General features: G+C 38.2%; 2 protein-coding genes across 14 annotated transcripts in view; one reads left to right on the top strand and one right to left on the bottom strand.

Moving 5' to 3' along the window:
• The window catches only part of CFAP92 (cilia and flagella associated protein 92 (putative)), a 178,054-nt gene that overhangs the window by 22,013 nt on the left and 139,861 nt on the right, over positions 1–16,180 (top strand). The gene's annotated exons all lie outside the window — the stretch shown is intronic.
• GP9 (glycoprotein IX platelet) lies at positions 2,955–8,591 on the bottom strand. Its single transcript, XM_009688160.2, has 2 exons — positions 8,504–8,591; positions 2,955–6,612 (listed from the first exon to the last, which is right to left on the bottom strand). The coding sequence occupies exon 2, from the start codon at positions 6,603–6,605 to the stop codon at positions 5,979–5,981; it is 627 nt and encodes a 208-aa protein (XP_009686455.1). The 5' UTR covers positions 6,606–6,612; positions 8,504–8,591; the 3' UTR covers positions 2,955–5,978.

Here is a 16,180-nt window from a genome sequence, read left to right as displayed (position 1 = left end):
TTATTGTAAGGACATCTCTGCAAGGCCTGAAAGTCAGGACTTCTAGGATCTATGTCACACATATGTGTGACCTTCCAAAGATCATTTAAAGATTTTTTTTATTATTTTTTAGATCTGCTGAGGACCTCTGAATTAACCTTTACATTATTGAATAGGAGCAGATACAAGTTTGTAACTTACATGTATCTCAATTTTCCTATGTGTAAAATAGAACTAATATTAATCTGTTGGCATCAAAAGTCTCAGATGGTCCAAGTGCTTTGAGATTCTCAGGTGAAAAAGCATATTACCTATATTTATTTATTTACACAGTGCTTATAATTTTGATGTTACCATTCAGAAATTGTTATCTGAGGAAAAATTAAATATTATAAGCCTGAGAATAATAATATTTTAAATGATGATGAGTAACTTCTATTCCAGATAGCTCTCTCTCTTCTGCCATCACATAAAAAAAATAAGCACAGTAGTGTTCTTAACTCTTGTGGAGCTGTAAACCTGAAAAATAAACTGTCATCGGGCCATTGAGGGTATTAATAAACATGAATTCTTTAATCTACCATTTCAGTATCAAAGTTGGATTGCGCTCGGCTAACTTCCCACTAAGTTGGGCATTGAGAGCTGTGGCTATTACCTCATATGTGCTGTTGTGAAAGACGTAAAATAGGTTTGCACAGAACGTTTATTGAACGCTACTTATTTAATTAAAAAACAATAACCTCTTACTCTTCCTGCAGCCTATGCTGTGATTCTAACGTATTCAGGATCCTTTTTCCCACTGTTTTCATATTTCATGAGTTCTCCTTAATTTTTCTTCTGTCTCATTCTTTCCTCCTTTATTTACTTTTGCATCATCGCTGTAGTGACATGCCACGGGTTTGAAAAGGCTTTGGTGATTCCTAATACTGATTTGTGGAAGTTGAGCAGATCACTGGAAAGTTGCAATGTGTAATAAACAGAAATATTTGACAGATACCAATTTTCCTGAATTTCTGCCCTGTATGTGGTTATTTATGAACATCTCAGCAAACGCTAGACTGCTTACCTATTTTGGTAGTATGAGCAATATCTTATTTCAGCCAGAATCCAATGTTCATGTTATTTCAGTTGCACATACACACCGTGATGTATAGGGGTTTAAATCCATTTCCCTTTCAAGATGAAAGAGGGTCACGTGAGACACTCGGCTTTCGTGAAGACACCTAAGCAGCCTGCTGTATATAGATAACAGAATTCTTATTTAGCAAAACTGCTGATTGGCACCTCTGTTTCATGCTGAGCTCCTGCATTGTGTGCTCTATAATCGTGGTCCTATATGTTTGTAGCCACCATTTGTTACACTCAAATTTCAGGCACTAGACAGTTTAATATATTAAACTTGTGTTAGGGGGAGTTCTCCTGTTGTTCTAAGGGGTTTTTCTCCCATTTAGGTCAGAACAAAGTGCCTAGCTTCTAAGCCTCCCTTTTTGTTTTTTTGTGTAGATGCCAGTAGCTATTTTCCGAACAATGCTGCATGTTTATTAGTATCAAATGAAAAAATAAGCAGCATCATGCATGATTTCAAACAATGAATCTGCAGTAAGACCTAACAGTAGGTCCCATACTTAAAGTAAACAGAATTTGTTCAGACTGAGTTACCCTTTGCGCTTCAATGTTAAGAAAATCTTAAGCATTACACATAAAAAGATGATTCACCTGCCATTTTGTCTAATAAATGAAGTCCCCAAAGGTTTCCGATGTTAATTGGATTGCAGTTTACACAAATCTATTCTTTGCTTATTATAGTGAAGAACTGTTTCAAAATACTTAATTTGATCAATATTTTTAATTTATGCTCAGTTTTGCTGAATGCGACTACTTTTCTTACTAGATATAAAACCAAAACTCAAAACTTCTTAATTACAATTAGCCGGAGCAGTTGTACTTGTGTTACTAAAGAACACATCCCCCTATTTTAAAATACATGATTTGCCGTAAGTTCTAGGAGCATGTGAAAACAGGTATTTTCACTATTTTGCATTCTTACAGGCATGAGATGGTAACTTAGAAAATGATGATGCTTTCTGGGATCTTTACAAACTCCTTTGGGAACATTATTTGCATGTTTAATTTAGATAGCTGGCATCTTTTCTTTTCTTTGCGTGTTGTGACAAGAGATGCTAGCAGCTGTAGCGTTATTTGTGCAATTTGAAGGTGTATGTGACTTAAGCAGGGACATAGTGGCCTTCCAAGATAAGTATTTGAACGTTGCTCTTGGGGCTTTAATTAACAGTTCCAGCTTTCCAATTTTCACAGGTTTTTCAGATAAAAGCCAAATGGTTCAAAAGCGGTAAACGCTATGCTCTTTTAGTGGAATATGAACTACTGCCATGGAAGAGATTCCCTCTTCTTTCCTCTTATGCTTGGAGGAAGAGGTCAGAAAATATGTCTTCCTGAAGAAGCATGCTGATGCCCTATCAAATATATATATATATATATATATATATATATGCAGTGCTGCTTATTTAGTGTGTTGGTTGGTGTAAGCAGAAACATTTACTAACTGCTCATTTATATACGTTTGTACAAATAAAGCTGTACAGTGAAGCAGTTTACTATTTTATCTACACTAACAAACTTCCAAGTTGATTATATTCCAATGCATAGTTATAGCTTCATTCACCTCACCTGCATGTTAAATGTTATTTTGCCATGGGTTCATAGGCTACATCCATTCAATTCGTTGAGATTCGTGGCTTGTTTTTATGACTAGTGCCGAAATACATGTATAGCTTTATAGGCACAAAAGAGAGTGGTATGCTTTTAGTGTTAATGATTTATTTTATATCGAGGAAACAAGAAAAATCATTTAGGAAGCTCTCCATGAGAGACTGCAGAGTGCATTTCTTCTCTAATGTTCTGCATTAATACAAAATGGTCGTTACCTTTTAAAAAATGTAAAAGCTCAGTGCAGAGAAAATATTCCATAATTACATAACTGCATACTCTATAATACGTGCTTCTTTGACATTCCCTCCTGCAGAGATTATTCATGAGATATAACATTTAATAAAGCCAGACAAATTGTGGTTGTATGTGCTCAGCTGATTGAAATGCGCACACAAAATTGAGGACAGAATTGTACTCTGGTCTGCACCTGAGAATGTTGTAGCCTTACTAAGCCGTACAGTTTCTTGCAGATTATGTGGTTTATTTTCTATAGCAGGGATGTACCACTCCTTAGAAAGCAAACTCTGTGCTGCGCTTGCAGTACTGACAGTGAAGAGCATGATACACAATTGGAAAGAGATAGGTGGCATGTTATTGCTGTCAGGGATTTTGAGAGGGTGGCTCAGTCAGTATGTGCTGAATTGCGCAGGTGCCTTGCCAGTGCTCTGAGGCAGGGGGGTGTCTGATGCACTGCCACTGTGGTCTCTGCTGTCATGGTCTGTCTCATCCTAAATTTGCAGATGACCAAAGCAGTGAGAATTGTTTGACTGTTTTAGGCAGATATAGCGTATAATTTGGAGAACTTCTGTTAAAATAACTGTCATTTTTAGGTGATGCCTGCCAGTTTGAAAAATGTCCCATGTTGATTTTAGACTGTAGGATTCACCATGGCACTTGATGAGCTGTTTCAGTGGTTAATTATTTTCACTGTTAAATTTTGAGTCCTGTTTCTAGTCTGATATGTTAATTTCTACTTCCAACTATTTTGTTAACAAATTACTCTTCGTGTGGATTCATACAAGCTCTGATTTTCCTGTTCCATAAATTTCTCTTTATTAAATGGAATTGATTAATCTCCTTTAAGATATATTTTCCAATCCTTTATTTGTTGTTGCTGCAACTTTTTCTGATCGTTCTGCAACCGATCCTTCTTCATTTGTAGGCGTTGGTGCTGAAATACTAGGGCTCATCTAAACATTGCGTTAAATAGATCTTTTTGATCCTGAATGATATCCCCTATTTTAACAAGCAGAAATCTTATTAGCCCTTTGATATGGTGTCATATGTGGAAGATCATGATTACTAGATTTTCTTCCTTCTCTGAATTGAGTCCTCAACCCTATCTTTTGTTTCTAGATATATGAGCGTGCATTCAATTGTCTGGCACTCCAGGTAACCCACCTCTCTGCATTTATGACTTCCGTCTTGTTATTACCCAGTGTGCATCATTTGCAGACTGTTAACATCAAAACGTGCATGTTGTCGTCTAGATTATTAATTAAAGTATTTTATAGCATAGGGAAAACATCTGGCTGCCCTTCTCCTTTTCTTAATCTAAAGCCCTGTTTTGTACTTTGTTACTAAATTGTGTAGCTCTTTTACATATGGTGCATTTCCTTTCCTCAAATGTAACCGCCAACACTTCCTGAAAGGTTCTCTCAGCAGCTCTTCTCTACTGGGTGGCCGTTCCTTGTACCACAGACCGGCAAATGAGTCATCCCAAACTGGTATCAATTTAGGATAAAAAGTGGTGATGTCTGAGACTAGTCTGTCACTGCTAGTGCAGGAGAGAGATAGGACTGATGGTGAAGGACGGTAACATATCCTTTCTAAAGCCGTCTGCAAATGCCACTTGCAGTCGGCATTGACAGTTTGGCTTCGTGCTACAAAAGCAATCTGGCAGGGATGAGAGGGACCTGAAACGTCCCTATGAGTTTCTGCTGTTTTTCATTCGGGTGTTGTGGCTAGGAATGAATCTCATCTTACAGAAGCTACAGCGCATGGTGATTGCAAGACCACCTATCATATGAATACTAAGCAACGAGCTTTGCTAGGGATATTGGATACTTTAACAAGGGATCTCCTTCATGTGAGAAGGTGCTAGGCCTTCTTAAAAGGGCTAAGCGATCTTTAGTGTCTTCAGCATATAACTTTCAATACCTAGCTCAGGTTTTGAGCTGTGAGGAACTTTGAGGAAGATGTGTCTTACAACTGCTATTGGCAGTTCAGCTTAATCTTAGATCTTCGGAGGTCTTCCATAGCCTAGAGATCCAGCCTAGCTTCACAGATCAAACAGGGTCACAGCATAAATTATTGTACTTGGAGTCGTTGCCATTCACGTTAGGGGAAAAAACAATAAGCCTGAGTCGCCATAACAATTTTTCTGTGAGGATAGGGGACAGAAGGAGACAAGGGAAGAGAGAAAGACACCTTCTTTAACGCTGCTGCAAAGAGTCGAGTGTATTGAATGTCACTAGTAAACCTGGAAGACAAGCTCTGGGAATTTCTTAGGATGTTTATCAGAAGCCTGTGAAGTTGTGAAAGAGATTAGACTTGGGGCAAGTGTGAATATTCAGTAAACACTTTTAATTTTAACTTCACATAGAATGCTCTTTTATTGTTCACTTTGTATGAAATTCAGCAATATTTAAAATTACTTTTACCAGATATGTTCTCATTACCAGTCAGTTTGTGAACATACTCATTAAGGGATACATTCAGTGGCTAGCCTGTATAATCATAGTGGTTCTGCTCTGAGGGAACTCCTGAACCTGAAGTTCAGGCATGGAACTCCATCATGAAGAGGTGGTTGACTTTGCAGGCAAGAATGGGTCTACTGAGGCCACGGGACACTGCGTAGGGATACCAGGTTACAAGCTTAAGCAGCTTCAGAATGAGAATTGAATTGCTAAAATAATACAAACAGTATTCATATCCATATATTAAAAAGCGTTGATTGTTTGGCATGTAAATCCTCTTGCTAGAAGAGCTAAGAATTCAGTGGGAAAGTGCTAAATTAAGTGATTTGAAAATATTTAGAAACTGTTTTCCATATAAGTAGGTAGTGGCAGATGGAAACTTGCCAGTCAGCGCATCACCAAGTTGGTTTTGGAAATGAAATGAAATCAAACTTGCCTATCTGGGCACCGAGACGTGGCCTGGGATCTGTTTGTATCATGTGTACCATTAAATCAAGTGTTGCCAGCACATGCGCTTTTTTGTAGTAGAGTAGGCTGATATTTCTGGTGAAACTAATGATGGTGAACAGCTCACTGTAACTTACGGTTTTTGAAGCTGTGCCTCTGCGACAGTGGGCCACTCAAATCATATTGGCTTACGTTTATTTGGTAGACCAGCTTTTTTGAGAATTTCAGAGCCCACGCTACTAAAATAAGTGTAGTTATTGCTACAACAATTAAAATGAGGTCTCGCCAAAAGAACTCGAGGCTTTTGATTGGGAGAAGCCTCTTGCAGATCCCCAGCTCGTTCCCAGTCAGCTGACTCAAGGGCTTCATCCTAACGGCGGTGGGGGTTGCACATCTGACGTTTGCAAGAGAGGATTCCGAGATATCCTCTAACCAGAGTTTTAAATAAAGAATATGACAGTCACAGTTCCAAGGATTATCAAATATTTTCACCTCCTCCAGGCTGAGCAGGCTGTCCAAGGCACCGGAAGGAACTGTGGTCAGGCTGTTATTCTGTAGATAAAGCTTCTTGGTGTTAACAGGCAAGGCAGGCACTTCCTTCAGCTTCCTTGAACTGCAGTCTATCTGCAAACCCTTCATTTCTCCCAGTGACTTACAGTTGCAGGAAGGAGGACAGACTTCAGTTTGAGTCACGTGGAAGAGCAATAATACAGCAAATCCTGCAACAGTGGTGAATTCCACTTTGTTCATGCTTCAGCTACCCAGAAAACAAGAATAATCATCTGATGAATGTGACTCATTAATTAGCATGTTTCTAAATGTAGAACTGGAATACATTTCTTTCTCAGGATTACCAGGAAGGCTTAGTTTTTGGGAAGACAGTCATTAACTTCCTGTATTTCCCACAGAGCTATTCTACTTGAAATCAAGTAGTATAAGTTGAACTGGGAAAAAACACAGTGATTCCATTTGCCTCCAGCTTATTACTTTTCCTGCATCATTGTACAAAATACAGTATTATCTAAAATTCTGGAACACAGTGTTAACCAGGAGCTGATGGTAAAAAGTAGGTTAGTTTTAGGCAAAGATTTTGATTCAGTTTCTAGATCTTTGTAGGGCTAGTGTTAAAATTGCATGTTGAAGTCAGGCTTCAAAAGTGAGCTTAAAAGACTGAATAATTCTAAACTTTTAAAAATATCCTTCTCTCTGGGGATGTTAAGATCCTAAGCAGGAAGTAGGACGTTTCATGTGGTAGAGAGTTCTTTTTTTATTTCTGCCTTGTAACTTCATGCATCTCTGAGAAAGTACAGTTTAAGATCTGAATGAGTAAAGAATTGGAAATCTTGCATGTCTGTGCTCTGATAGTGCTTGTCATTTGGGGATTACTTAACCATGCTTTGGGCTGGCAGGTAATCATCCCTTTTACTGTGTCACTCCCAGTTCTGCACAGTGGTTCCCGCTAGACTTCTGTCTTAGTGTCCTCTATTTTGCAGTTTAAAACACTTAAAAATGTTCCCTTCTTGTATTTCTTACTTCTCTGCATTTAAAAATATATGGCTAGCCTTGTGACCAGATTGGAATTTGAAATATAAATCCCCTTGCTCAGGTTGGGGAGGTTAGTATCTCTAAACCATCTATTTTTATGACTTTGATACATCCCATAATTAAAATGTATTTTCTTCCTTTTTTTCCCCCAATTCATCTGCAGTAAATAAGTATTGAGGTAAAAATATCTGACTGAGTATTGCCCTGGGTAATACTTGGAGAATGGCAGATGCTGTAAAAAGCGCCAGATTCTTGTGTCACTAAACGCTTAAAAGAAACTTCCTTTTTAACAGAAGAAGGCAAAAAGCTGTGCTGTGTAGTTTTATTTGCAGGCAAACATTATAAGCACATTGGGAGTGTGGTTTAAAATTAGACTAAGCAAAGCATGAGAAGTAGCAGACAGATAGAGCAGACCTATTATTGTCAACAAATGCAGAGTAAAAGAGGTTTTTACATACCCAAGGCAATACAGAGTTTATATTTTACATATGTAGAATAGAATTTGGAAAAAAAATTCTTAAAAGATAATGTTTTCAAATGTGGAGAGATTCTAGAACTCAAAAAAAAAAAAGTTTTCTTTTATAAACTTAAAATAAGCTGAGACTATTTTTTTCTCTAGAAATTTAATAAAGACTAAAATTGTGGAAAAGCTCACAATGGATTGATTTTACTTCAAATTAATTTTCTTCAATTTAATTACAAGGATTATATAATCAGCGTCTCCAAATAAAGTTAGCTTTAGATTTTTAGTCTAAATAATACTTTGCTATTTTTCGAGTGGGGTTAGTACTGCATAAATTTATAAATTTCATCACAGAGAAGCTGAAATATTAATCTTAACCATTTCTTATGTCAGCAAATAATCTGTCTTTGGTCTGAATCTAGACAGTCATCCACTATTTTTCAAGAAATCTATTTTTTTAAAGCAGACAAATCTTAACAGACTATGTCACCTGACTAAAAAAAGTTAAGCAATACCTATTAAAAAGGTCATCTCTTGTGATTTAATATATAAACACTAAGAAATTCCAAATCAAATAGAAATAAGACCTGTGCCAAAGATGTAAAAAAAAGAACTGTTGAGCTGCCTGACTGACACTTACCCTTATTTTTTCCCCTCTGATTCCTTTCCCTCTGCTTGGGTAAAGTGTTGGAGTACATATAGCAACTGAAGCTGCTTTTTAAAGAGTCAGTAAGGAAATGGGTTAAAGAAGATTAGTTTTTTTCCTATGTATAATAGGAAACCATTCCCATTGGAAGATGCATCCTGTCAAATAGTGAGATGTGCCATGTCTCATAGTGCTTGAGCTTTTTGTATATTTTCTGCAGACATGAGGAAAAATGCTTTTGATTTTCTTTTTTTAATTCCTACTATTTTTCCATTAAACCTGGCAGTTTCTTGAAACCCTCAAGTGACTCCTCTGAAATCTGACAAGTTGCTGCTTCAGCTGTTGTAATCTGCAGGTATAAAAGTTAGCCTGAGCTCCAGTTACTAATGCATGCAAGCCTAAGCAAGATACAAGGGAGCTAAAGGTAGCCCATCAAATAGGGTTCTTTGTTTTGTTTTAATCAGTCAGGTGTGTTTGTCTGCCTTTCCACTGAACAGGTAAAACTTGCTAAAACAGTCTAGCATCAAAACTTAAATTAATCAAGTGAGATATTAGAGACCTGAGAGGTATTAATGCCGTTGCGTTGAAGTAGTAGTGAAAGCTCCTCCAGAATGCGGTATGTAATTCTGGTCACCCACATTGAAGAAAGATTAAGTGAAACAAAGGTTTCCGTGATGATTAGGGATTTGGAGAACCTGTTTTATGAAATGAGGCTATGAGAGAGCTGTTTCCTGCAATATAGAGCAGGGCGGAAATACCTGAGCTTAGAACAGCACAAGCAGGCAGGTGCACACGACACAACGTTGGAGGTGAGAAGGGCATGGGCATCAGTGGGTCAATTCCTATTTTGGTTCTTCTGATATTTTGTGAAATATCATTTCTTTGTAATGTCCTACTTGGTTTGGTGCTTAGAAATGAGTTAAAAATATGGTACTCCCTCATGGTTAGTATAGCTCCCTTTTATTAGTATAGCCTAGAGGATGGCAATGTCCTTGGGCTCATATATAGCCTGCCTCCTCAGTCACTTGAGAGCTGTGTGTAGCTCAAAAGAGGACTGCAGTCCTGCAAATTTCTTCACTCTGAAGTTGCTGGAGAATGTAGATTGCTGAATAATAGTGATGTGACGTCTTAAAACATAATGCAGTCGTTTGGAGGGAATGCCAGTGATTCAGGATCATGCAAGTGTATAACATGCATGTATCTGTTCATCTACATAAATAATGCTTGTCATGCTGTGTGTGTGTGTATTGCTTGTTTGGGTAACAGTCATAGAAAGATCTGTAGATGAGATTGTGATTTTTTTTTCCTCTTTGCTCTTTTAACAGCATATGTATATTTTTTGGAAGTGAAGCACATCACTAGACCATACATTTCATAAATGTCTGTCTTACCCTATACTTGTTTCTTGTATCGCACAATCTGTGGCATATATCTTAAGGAGTTCTGCCACACAGTCTAAAAAGTTTGCTGTGGCATAGTTAAATGCTGCAGCTTTCTTGCCCTGAAAGGGATGCAAAATATTTTGCATCCTCTGGATCCATGCTCAGATTCTGTGCTCTAGAGCTGTAGCTAATCCTTGTATAAGGAGTCCTGCGTTCCTCCGGCTGCTGTGCGATGCCTGCCTGGAGAAGTAGTAGAGTAGGCTGAGTCCCTGGATCTGTTAGATTTGGTGAGGACTGTAGGCTAGTTTCTTCAGCTCTGAGTGGCATAAATGTATCCAGTGAGTATCTGGCAGAAGTAAAGCTTCACACACTAGGAATGTGAATTTATAATTTTAGAGCTACAATTAGTTTCTTGTAGGCCAAGTGAGAATTCAGCTTTTAAGAGGACTGAATAAAAGCGGGTTTGAACAAATTGTTATTCTCTGCAGATGCTTATTTCCACAGAGTGGATCAGTTTGAACTTTTCCTGAATGAGAAAAGGCTCTGTCAGGCTTCTCAGCTTTGAGGTATTTCTGAACATCCTTGTTTCCCAAACAAAACCTCTCTCGCTACCTTGCTGTACACTGAAAAGCTCTGAATGAGTTTTCTTTTGCAGCCTTGATTTTTCCAGTAGAGTACCTAGGTGCTGCTTCTGATTGCTAAATTTGGAAAAAATGAACAGGCAAAGAGGTAATAACTTACTGTCCTTGCAGTTAAGAAAAAAAGCTGCAAGTTACAGCTAAACATGGAAATAAAATGCATGAACTGCCTAGATGAAATTCAGGGAGAATAGGCCTTTTTTTTTTTTTTTTTTTATAGAAGGTTTTAATGAATTACAGTAATTCATTCCTGTCAATGAACTACAGTTGACCTAGAAGGACAGAAGTTTTCTCGAGAACCCTTTCCCTTTCCTGTGCTGAGAAAGAACTTGCCATAACTGTGTCTCATTTTGTCAATAAATGGCAAAAGTATTTTTTGTTTAAGTTCTATCATCTTGATTAAATCTGTTATTACATACTTTCAAATGACAGTCTAACCAAAATATTTCTTTATGATTGGATGTAAGTCACTGGAAATTCATGAATTAAGCAAATATGTGAATAAACAAAAAACAAAAATGAGACATCATGAAATCCATTCGCACATCAAGGAGTATTGCCTGCAGAAATGAATTACAGCTCTGTGGCTTTTCTCACATCAGGAGTTATTGTAACCCCCAGGAACAAAATATTCCTGCTATTTACTGCACCCTAGAGGGCTAGCCTGTTAAAGCCTTTCCAGTATTTATACATAGGAGGACACTAAATTTCATCCTGTTCATATTCTGCTTATTGTACTGTTGTTTTCTACTCTATATTTACTATGGTTGGCCAGATTTTTTTCATGCATTAAATATTCTACCTTCCTTGGAAGATTATTACTCAGGCCGAAAAGCTCTTCTGATTTAGGAAATTCTTCTCCTAAATTGTCCTAGCCCCATTTTATCAAATATTTCTTTCTTCTGCTCATTCTGATAAAGAATCTTTTTCCTCGGTGTTTTCGTTACAACATAGTTACCGCATTGTCCTCAGTTGTTACTTATCTTTCCGCTAGGTGTCATTCAAGTAGTTTTTCTTGCTAAAAGTTGAGCATGCAGCATCTGGATCAAGCTTCATATATAACTTATCAATTCAAACTGGTTGTCTGAAAGATTGAAATATTCTTTTAGACTATTATTTTCTCCATCGCTTCCAAGCTAAAATATAAAAGGTACGCAAATCGCGTGTATTATGTAATCTGTGTAAATCAGAGATACCTGATCGCACATTTTTGCTTTATGAAAGTCTCAGGGCCTTGAGTTTCTTAATGAAAATAAACATTCCTAGAGGATTTGGGTTCAAACTGTCCTCAGGCAAATATTACTATCACTTATGCTATGACAGAGTAGCAAGGATAGAGTGCAGCTGGGGAAGCTTATAGAGAAAGAGCCTCTAAGGGCATCATCTTTAATAAAAAAAAAAAAAAAAACAAAAACCACAACCACCAAGGCAGTATATCCACTGGAAAGCGGCTGGGCCGTTCCCTGCGCTCCCAGTTCGGGTAATCGGCGCTGAACGTTTACCTGGGAACCCAGTAATGCTGCCAGCAGTCGGTGCATTCAGTGCTGCCTTTGTGTGGTTCACTAGCTGAATGCCCTGCTGCCATCTTGACTGGAGGTGCTGGGTTGGTAAAATGGGGTCAGCTGTGCTCCTCTCCGCCTTGTTTACATTATCGAATTAAATATTTTGCTCTCATTAAAACCAATTAGCTTCTAACTCTTTATCCACAGTTACCATTATTTAAAATACAAATACTGTGTTTCAGTCAAACTGTTAACAACAGAAGGCTGCATCTGTGTCAGCATTTTAGTTAGGACTGATTGGGCTTTTGGAGCAAATCTCGTGGTCTTCCCTGTTTACTGTGGATGCTTTTTGGATGAAACTAAACCATAATGTTCACTCCAGAAATGCATCCAATTTGCTCCAGCTGCTACTGAGAGCTCAGTCTCTGGGGCCAGACTAAAGATAGATCAAAATAACCCTCCTCTGTAAGTATATATGGTTGCATATGGTGTCCTCAGTTCCAGACTGTTTCACTAGACAGATCCAGTCCTACTGGGCCATTCTGTTTGCTACTGTAGGTATTGCCAGTGAGACAGCCCAACAGCTGTCTGTTAGTGAACCTCGTGCTAAGGCCAGTCAGTTTTGTGGTAACTGTGGCGTGAAATCTGCTGCAGTGTTTTTACCAGTTTACTGCAAAATAGCTGTGGCAGGATTGCAAAATACATAAGATTAAGCAGCACTCTTGAGTTTTGTGGTGGTGTTGCTCCTGTTTAAGGAGTTTGGTTATAAACAAAATCAGCCTTTGGCCCCGTTAGCTAAAGCTCTGCTATTTTCTGCTTAAAGAATTGGAATTGTGAAGGTAGGGAGTTGAACTTCATGGTCACATGAAACACTTGGAAAGATCAATTAGAAATTAATTACTGTGTGATGTAAAAGACTATACTGGAAAAGCCCAAGTGGTGAGTGTCTCATGTTAATTCATTGCAGAATTTAAGTCGCTATGCTGGGTTTTTATATTGCCCTTTATAAAGCTATGACTTCATATTTTTTTGAAATAAAACAGTCAACTCTGGATACATCTTCAATGATGAGTTAATTTTTCCAGATGTGAGCAGCTTCAATCAAATTACTCCTTCCACACTGATTCTGTATTTACATACCGTTTTTGTTGCTAAAACTTGCAAATGTGCCCTAATGCTGCTTTGTGCCACAGTGAACTGTAGAAAATCCTGCCTAGGCTTCTGGTCGCACAGGGAGAACCACAGAAACTCGCTGCAGGGCTAATAGGATTCTGCTGACTGCGGAGTGCATCTCTACTGCCGAGTGGATGGGTTATCAGGAATGCACGTTCCAGTTAACCCGGGTAGAAGATGTTGCCAAAATCACAGTTTTCACAAGGCTGGTACATGAGTCATGAACAATGCTCACAAAAAGTGTCTGCGATACCACTGTTTGGGAATTTATACCCCATATAGTCTGATAACCCCAACCTCAGGGAAGAGAGAAAATCAGACTTTTTTCTACATGAGTGTTTTTGAGTTTTCATTAGAGAACTGAGTTTAAATTTGAAATACCTGTTCTCTATAACAGGTGTTGTTAAAGAACTGTATGCTGGCTCAGAACTGTTTTCAGTTTTCGTGTGCTGCTGCTTTAAATACGATGTAATAAAACTGTCTTTGTACAGTTTATGGGGAACCACACACACACACACATCTTTACCTGTATATGTATGCAGGTGTATATACGCAATGTTGCAAGTGCTGAGAACATTCACTGTCAATTTTTATTCTCTCTCCAGGAATATTCACAGCTATTTTTGTTAATGAGGATGGGGTATGTTGTGTCCAGTTATTACGATTTGCTTTAATATGTGAGATAACGTAGCGTTGTCAATACCAGTTTTCCACAGTTTTTGCATTACTTCCTCAAAACCACATGATTTGCAATTTAAAGCAATATGATGTTGGTTCTTTTTTTTTTTAAACTTTCTTTTTCATGAGTTTGGTGTTTTGAGCAGTTAAAGTTCACATTTTGTGAGTTCTACTCATAGTCATTTGGACTAGATATATTATTAAGGCAAACTGAGATTCACCTCTAATCATATGACTCTAAGTATTAGATTCTAAAGGGAATCTTTGATGTAGTGAGACCTGTGAGCTGAAAATGCTGCTGCCCTAATCCTGATATTTCCCGTCACTGAATCCTAATATACTGATAGTATGGAGAATCAGTTTGATAAAACTGGCAGATGAATTAATTGTATGGTCCTAATACTGCTTCACATATATCAAGGCGTAAGTAAGCAGTGTTGCTCTGAGGAGAACTGTAAATTCATTAAAAGATGCTGCAAGTCTCTTCCAGCATAATCTGGTTCGTTCTTTGCCCTCTTTTGCTCCCTCTAGCTCAAACAGTGTTGATGATTATACTGTAGTGAAACTTCTGTATCTAATGGACCTAGTTGGAGACTATTTATAATTCATTTCCACATCAGTTTTGATGAATCTTGATGGTGTGACATTGTCCTGCAGTGACATTCATTTTGTCATTCTCTCTGCACTGGCAGACACAGAACACCCAGCAGTAATGTCAACCTCTAATGGGAAAAAACAGGAGCTTGGAACTAGAGAAAAGCTTACTATCTCCTTTAGTCAACAGCTCGCCCTGAGTACGCTGCTGAAGTCAATAGGTGCTCCTGTTGCACCTTGGCTGGCTGCCTTCTGCAGGTCTAGCTGCAGCAACTTCGTTTGCACCAGCTAAAGAACATTGTTGAGGTTTTATAACAACAGAAAATCCACTTACTTTTTTTTTTTTTAAATGAGGAATCCTCCATGAGTTTTTCCTAAATACTAATTTTAGGAGGTTTTAGGAATTTAGAAAAATCCATGGGATTTTTCTTCCTTTTTCCCTTTTTCTCTTCCCTTTTCTCTCCCTAGGCCTTTTCCCTTCCCTGTCTTTGTCACTGGCTCCCTTCAGAAGTATTCTGTACATTTCTCTGCTTTAAGGGGGGACTTTCTTTATGATCCATCCAGAGTGTGTTGGTGAGATGATATGGCCTGGCCGTCTTTAATTTCGCTTCTGTGCTTTGCTTTTTACCTTTCCTTTTTGGGAGCATTTCGATTTTTTTTTTCCTAGTGAACCCAATTGTATATCATTTTCTTCTTTAACCTCAATGGCATTTCTGACAAATGCCTATAAGTAAGACACAATTTACAGTAGTGAGAACACTTTTGCGGAATATAGAGCTAGTTAAATATCTAGGTATTACCGCCAGTGTAGTCACTATTGTTAGACTGCCACAACTGAACAGATTCTTAGCTTTTGCTCAGTTTGCATTTCTAGCTTTTGGGAAAAAAGTATCAAAATTCCTGTTAATTCTCCATTAATCTTGATTAGAAAGTCAGTTGGATTGAAAGCGTGCTTTACTTCTATGAGCAAAACTGTGCTTGAGGAACTTAATGGGGTAGACAGAGATGCTCACCTATGGGGCTTGCAGGTGCTATTTGAGATGACACTCAAACAGCTGGTAGCAGGGAAAAAAAAAGTGGGGGGGAGGTTATTCCGCAGCCAAGAGCATGATAAAGTGATACCTACATGTATGGAAAATTAAATAATGAAAAGAGTTGCTCAAACTAATGAACTTTTGCCATCACCACCCCCCACAAGGTTGAGTTATGGAGAGCAGTGCCTATTAGGACTCCGACCTAAGCACTTTCTCAGGCTTGGTGACTTCATGTGCCAACCTCTAGCTGAAATGAGGATTTCTGGATGGGAAAAATAAACAGCCAGTGGTGGACCTAGGACTTAAGAAGCAGGCCAGGACTGCTCAATCACCTTCATATGTATAGTTAGTAAATAGGCATGTTATTTCTGGTGAATGGTGAAAAAGCTATGTTACCTGTGGGATAAGAAAAATGTGAATCTATTAATCTCCAGAGTTCCAAAATTGCCTTTTTTTTTCCCTGCCAGGTCAAGCAGGGTCATCAAAACCCTGGAAAGCACTTGTTCAAGAAGCTTCTTATGTTGACTGTGATGAATGGCAGGAATAAAAGAGCGTACAGAGCAGTCGGCAATTTTACTCAGGGCAAAGTTCCTAGTGGATATAAATTGAACATCTGAGGGAGGAAGCACTGACGCTAATTCTCAATTCAGTGAAGAGTGAGATTTTCTCA

Source organism: Struthio camelus, chromosome 14 (assembly GCF_040807025.1).
Source record: "Struthio camelus isolate bStrCam1 chromosome 14, bStrCam1.hap1, whole genome shotgun sequence".
NCBI classification, from domain to species: Eukaryota; Metazoa; Chordata; class Aves; order Struthioniformes; family Struthionidae; genus Struthio; species Struthio camelus.
The sequence above is the reverse complement of the archived record's forward strand: the minus strand, read 5'-3'. Positions and strand labels throughout refer to the sequence as shown.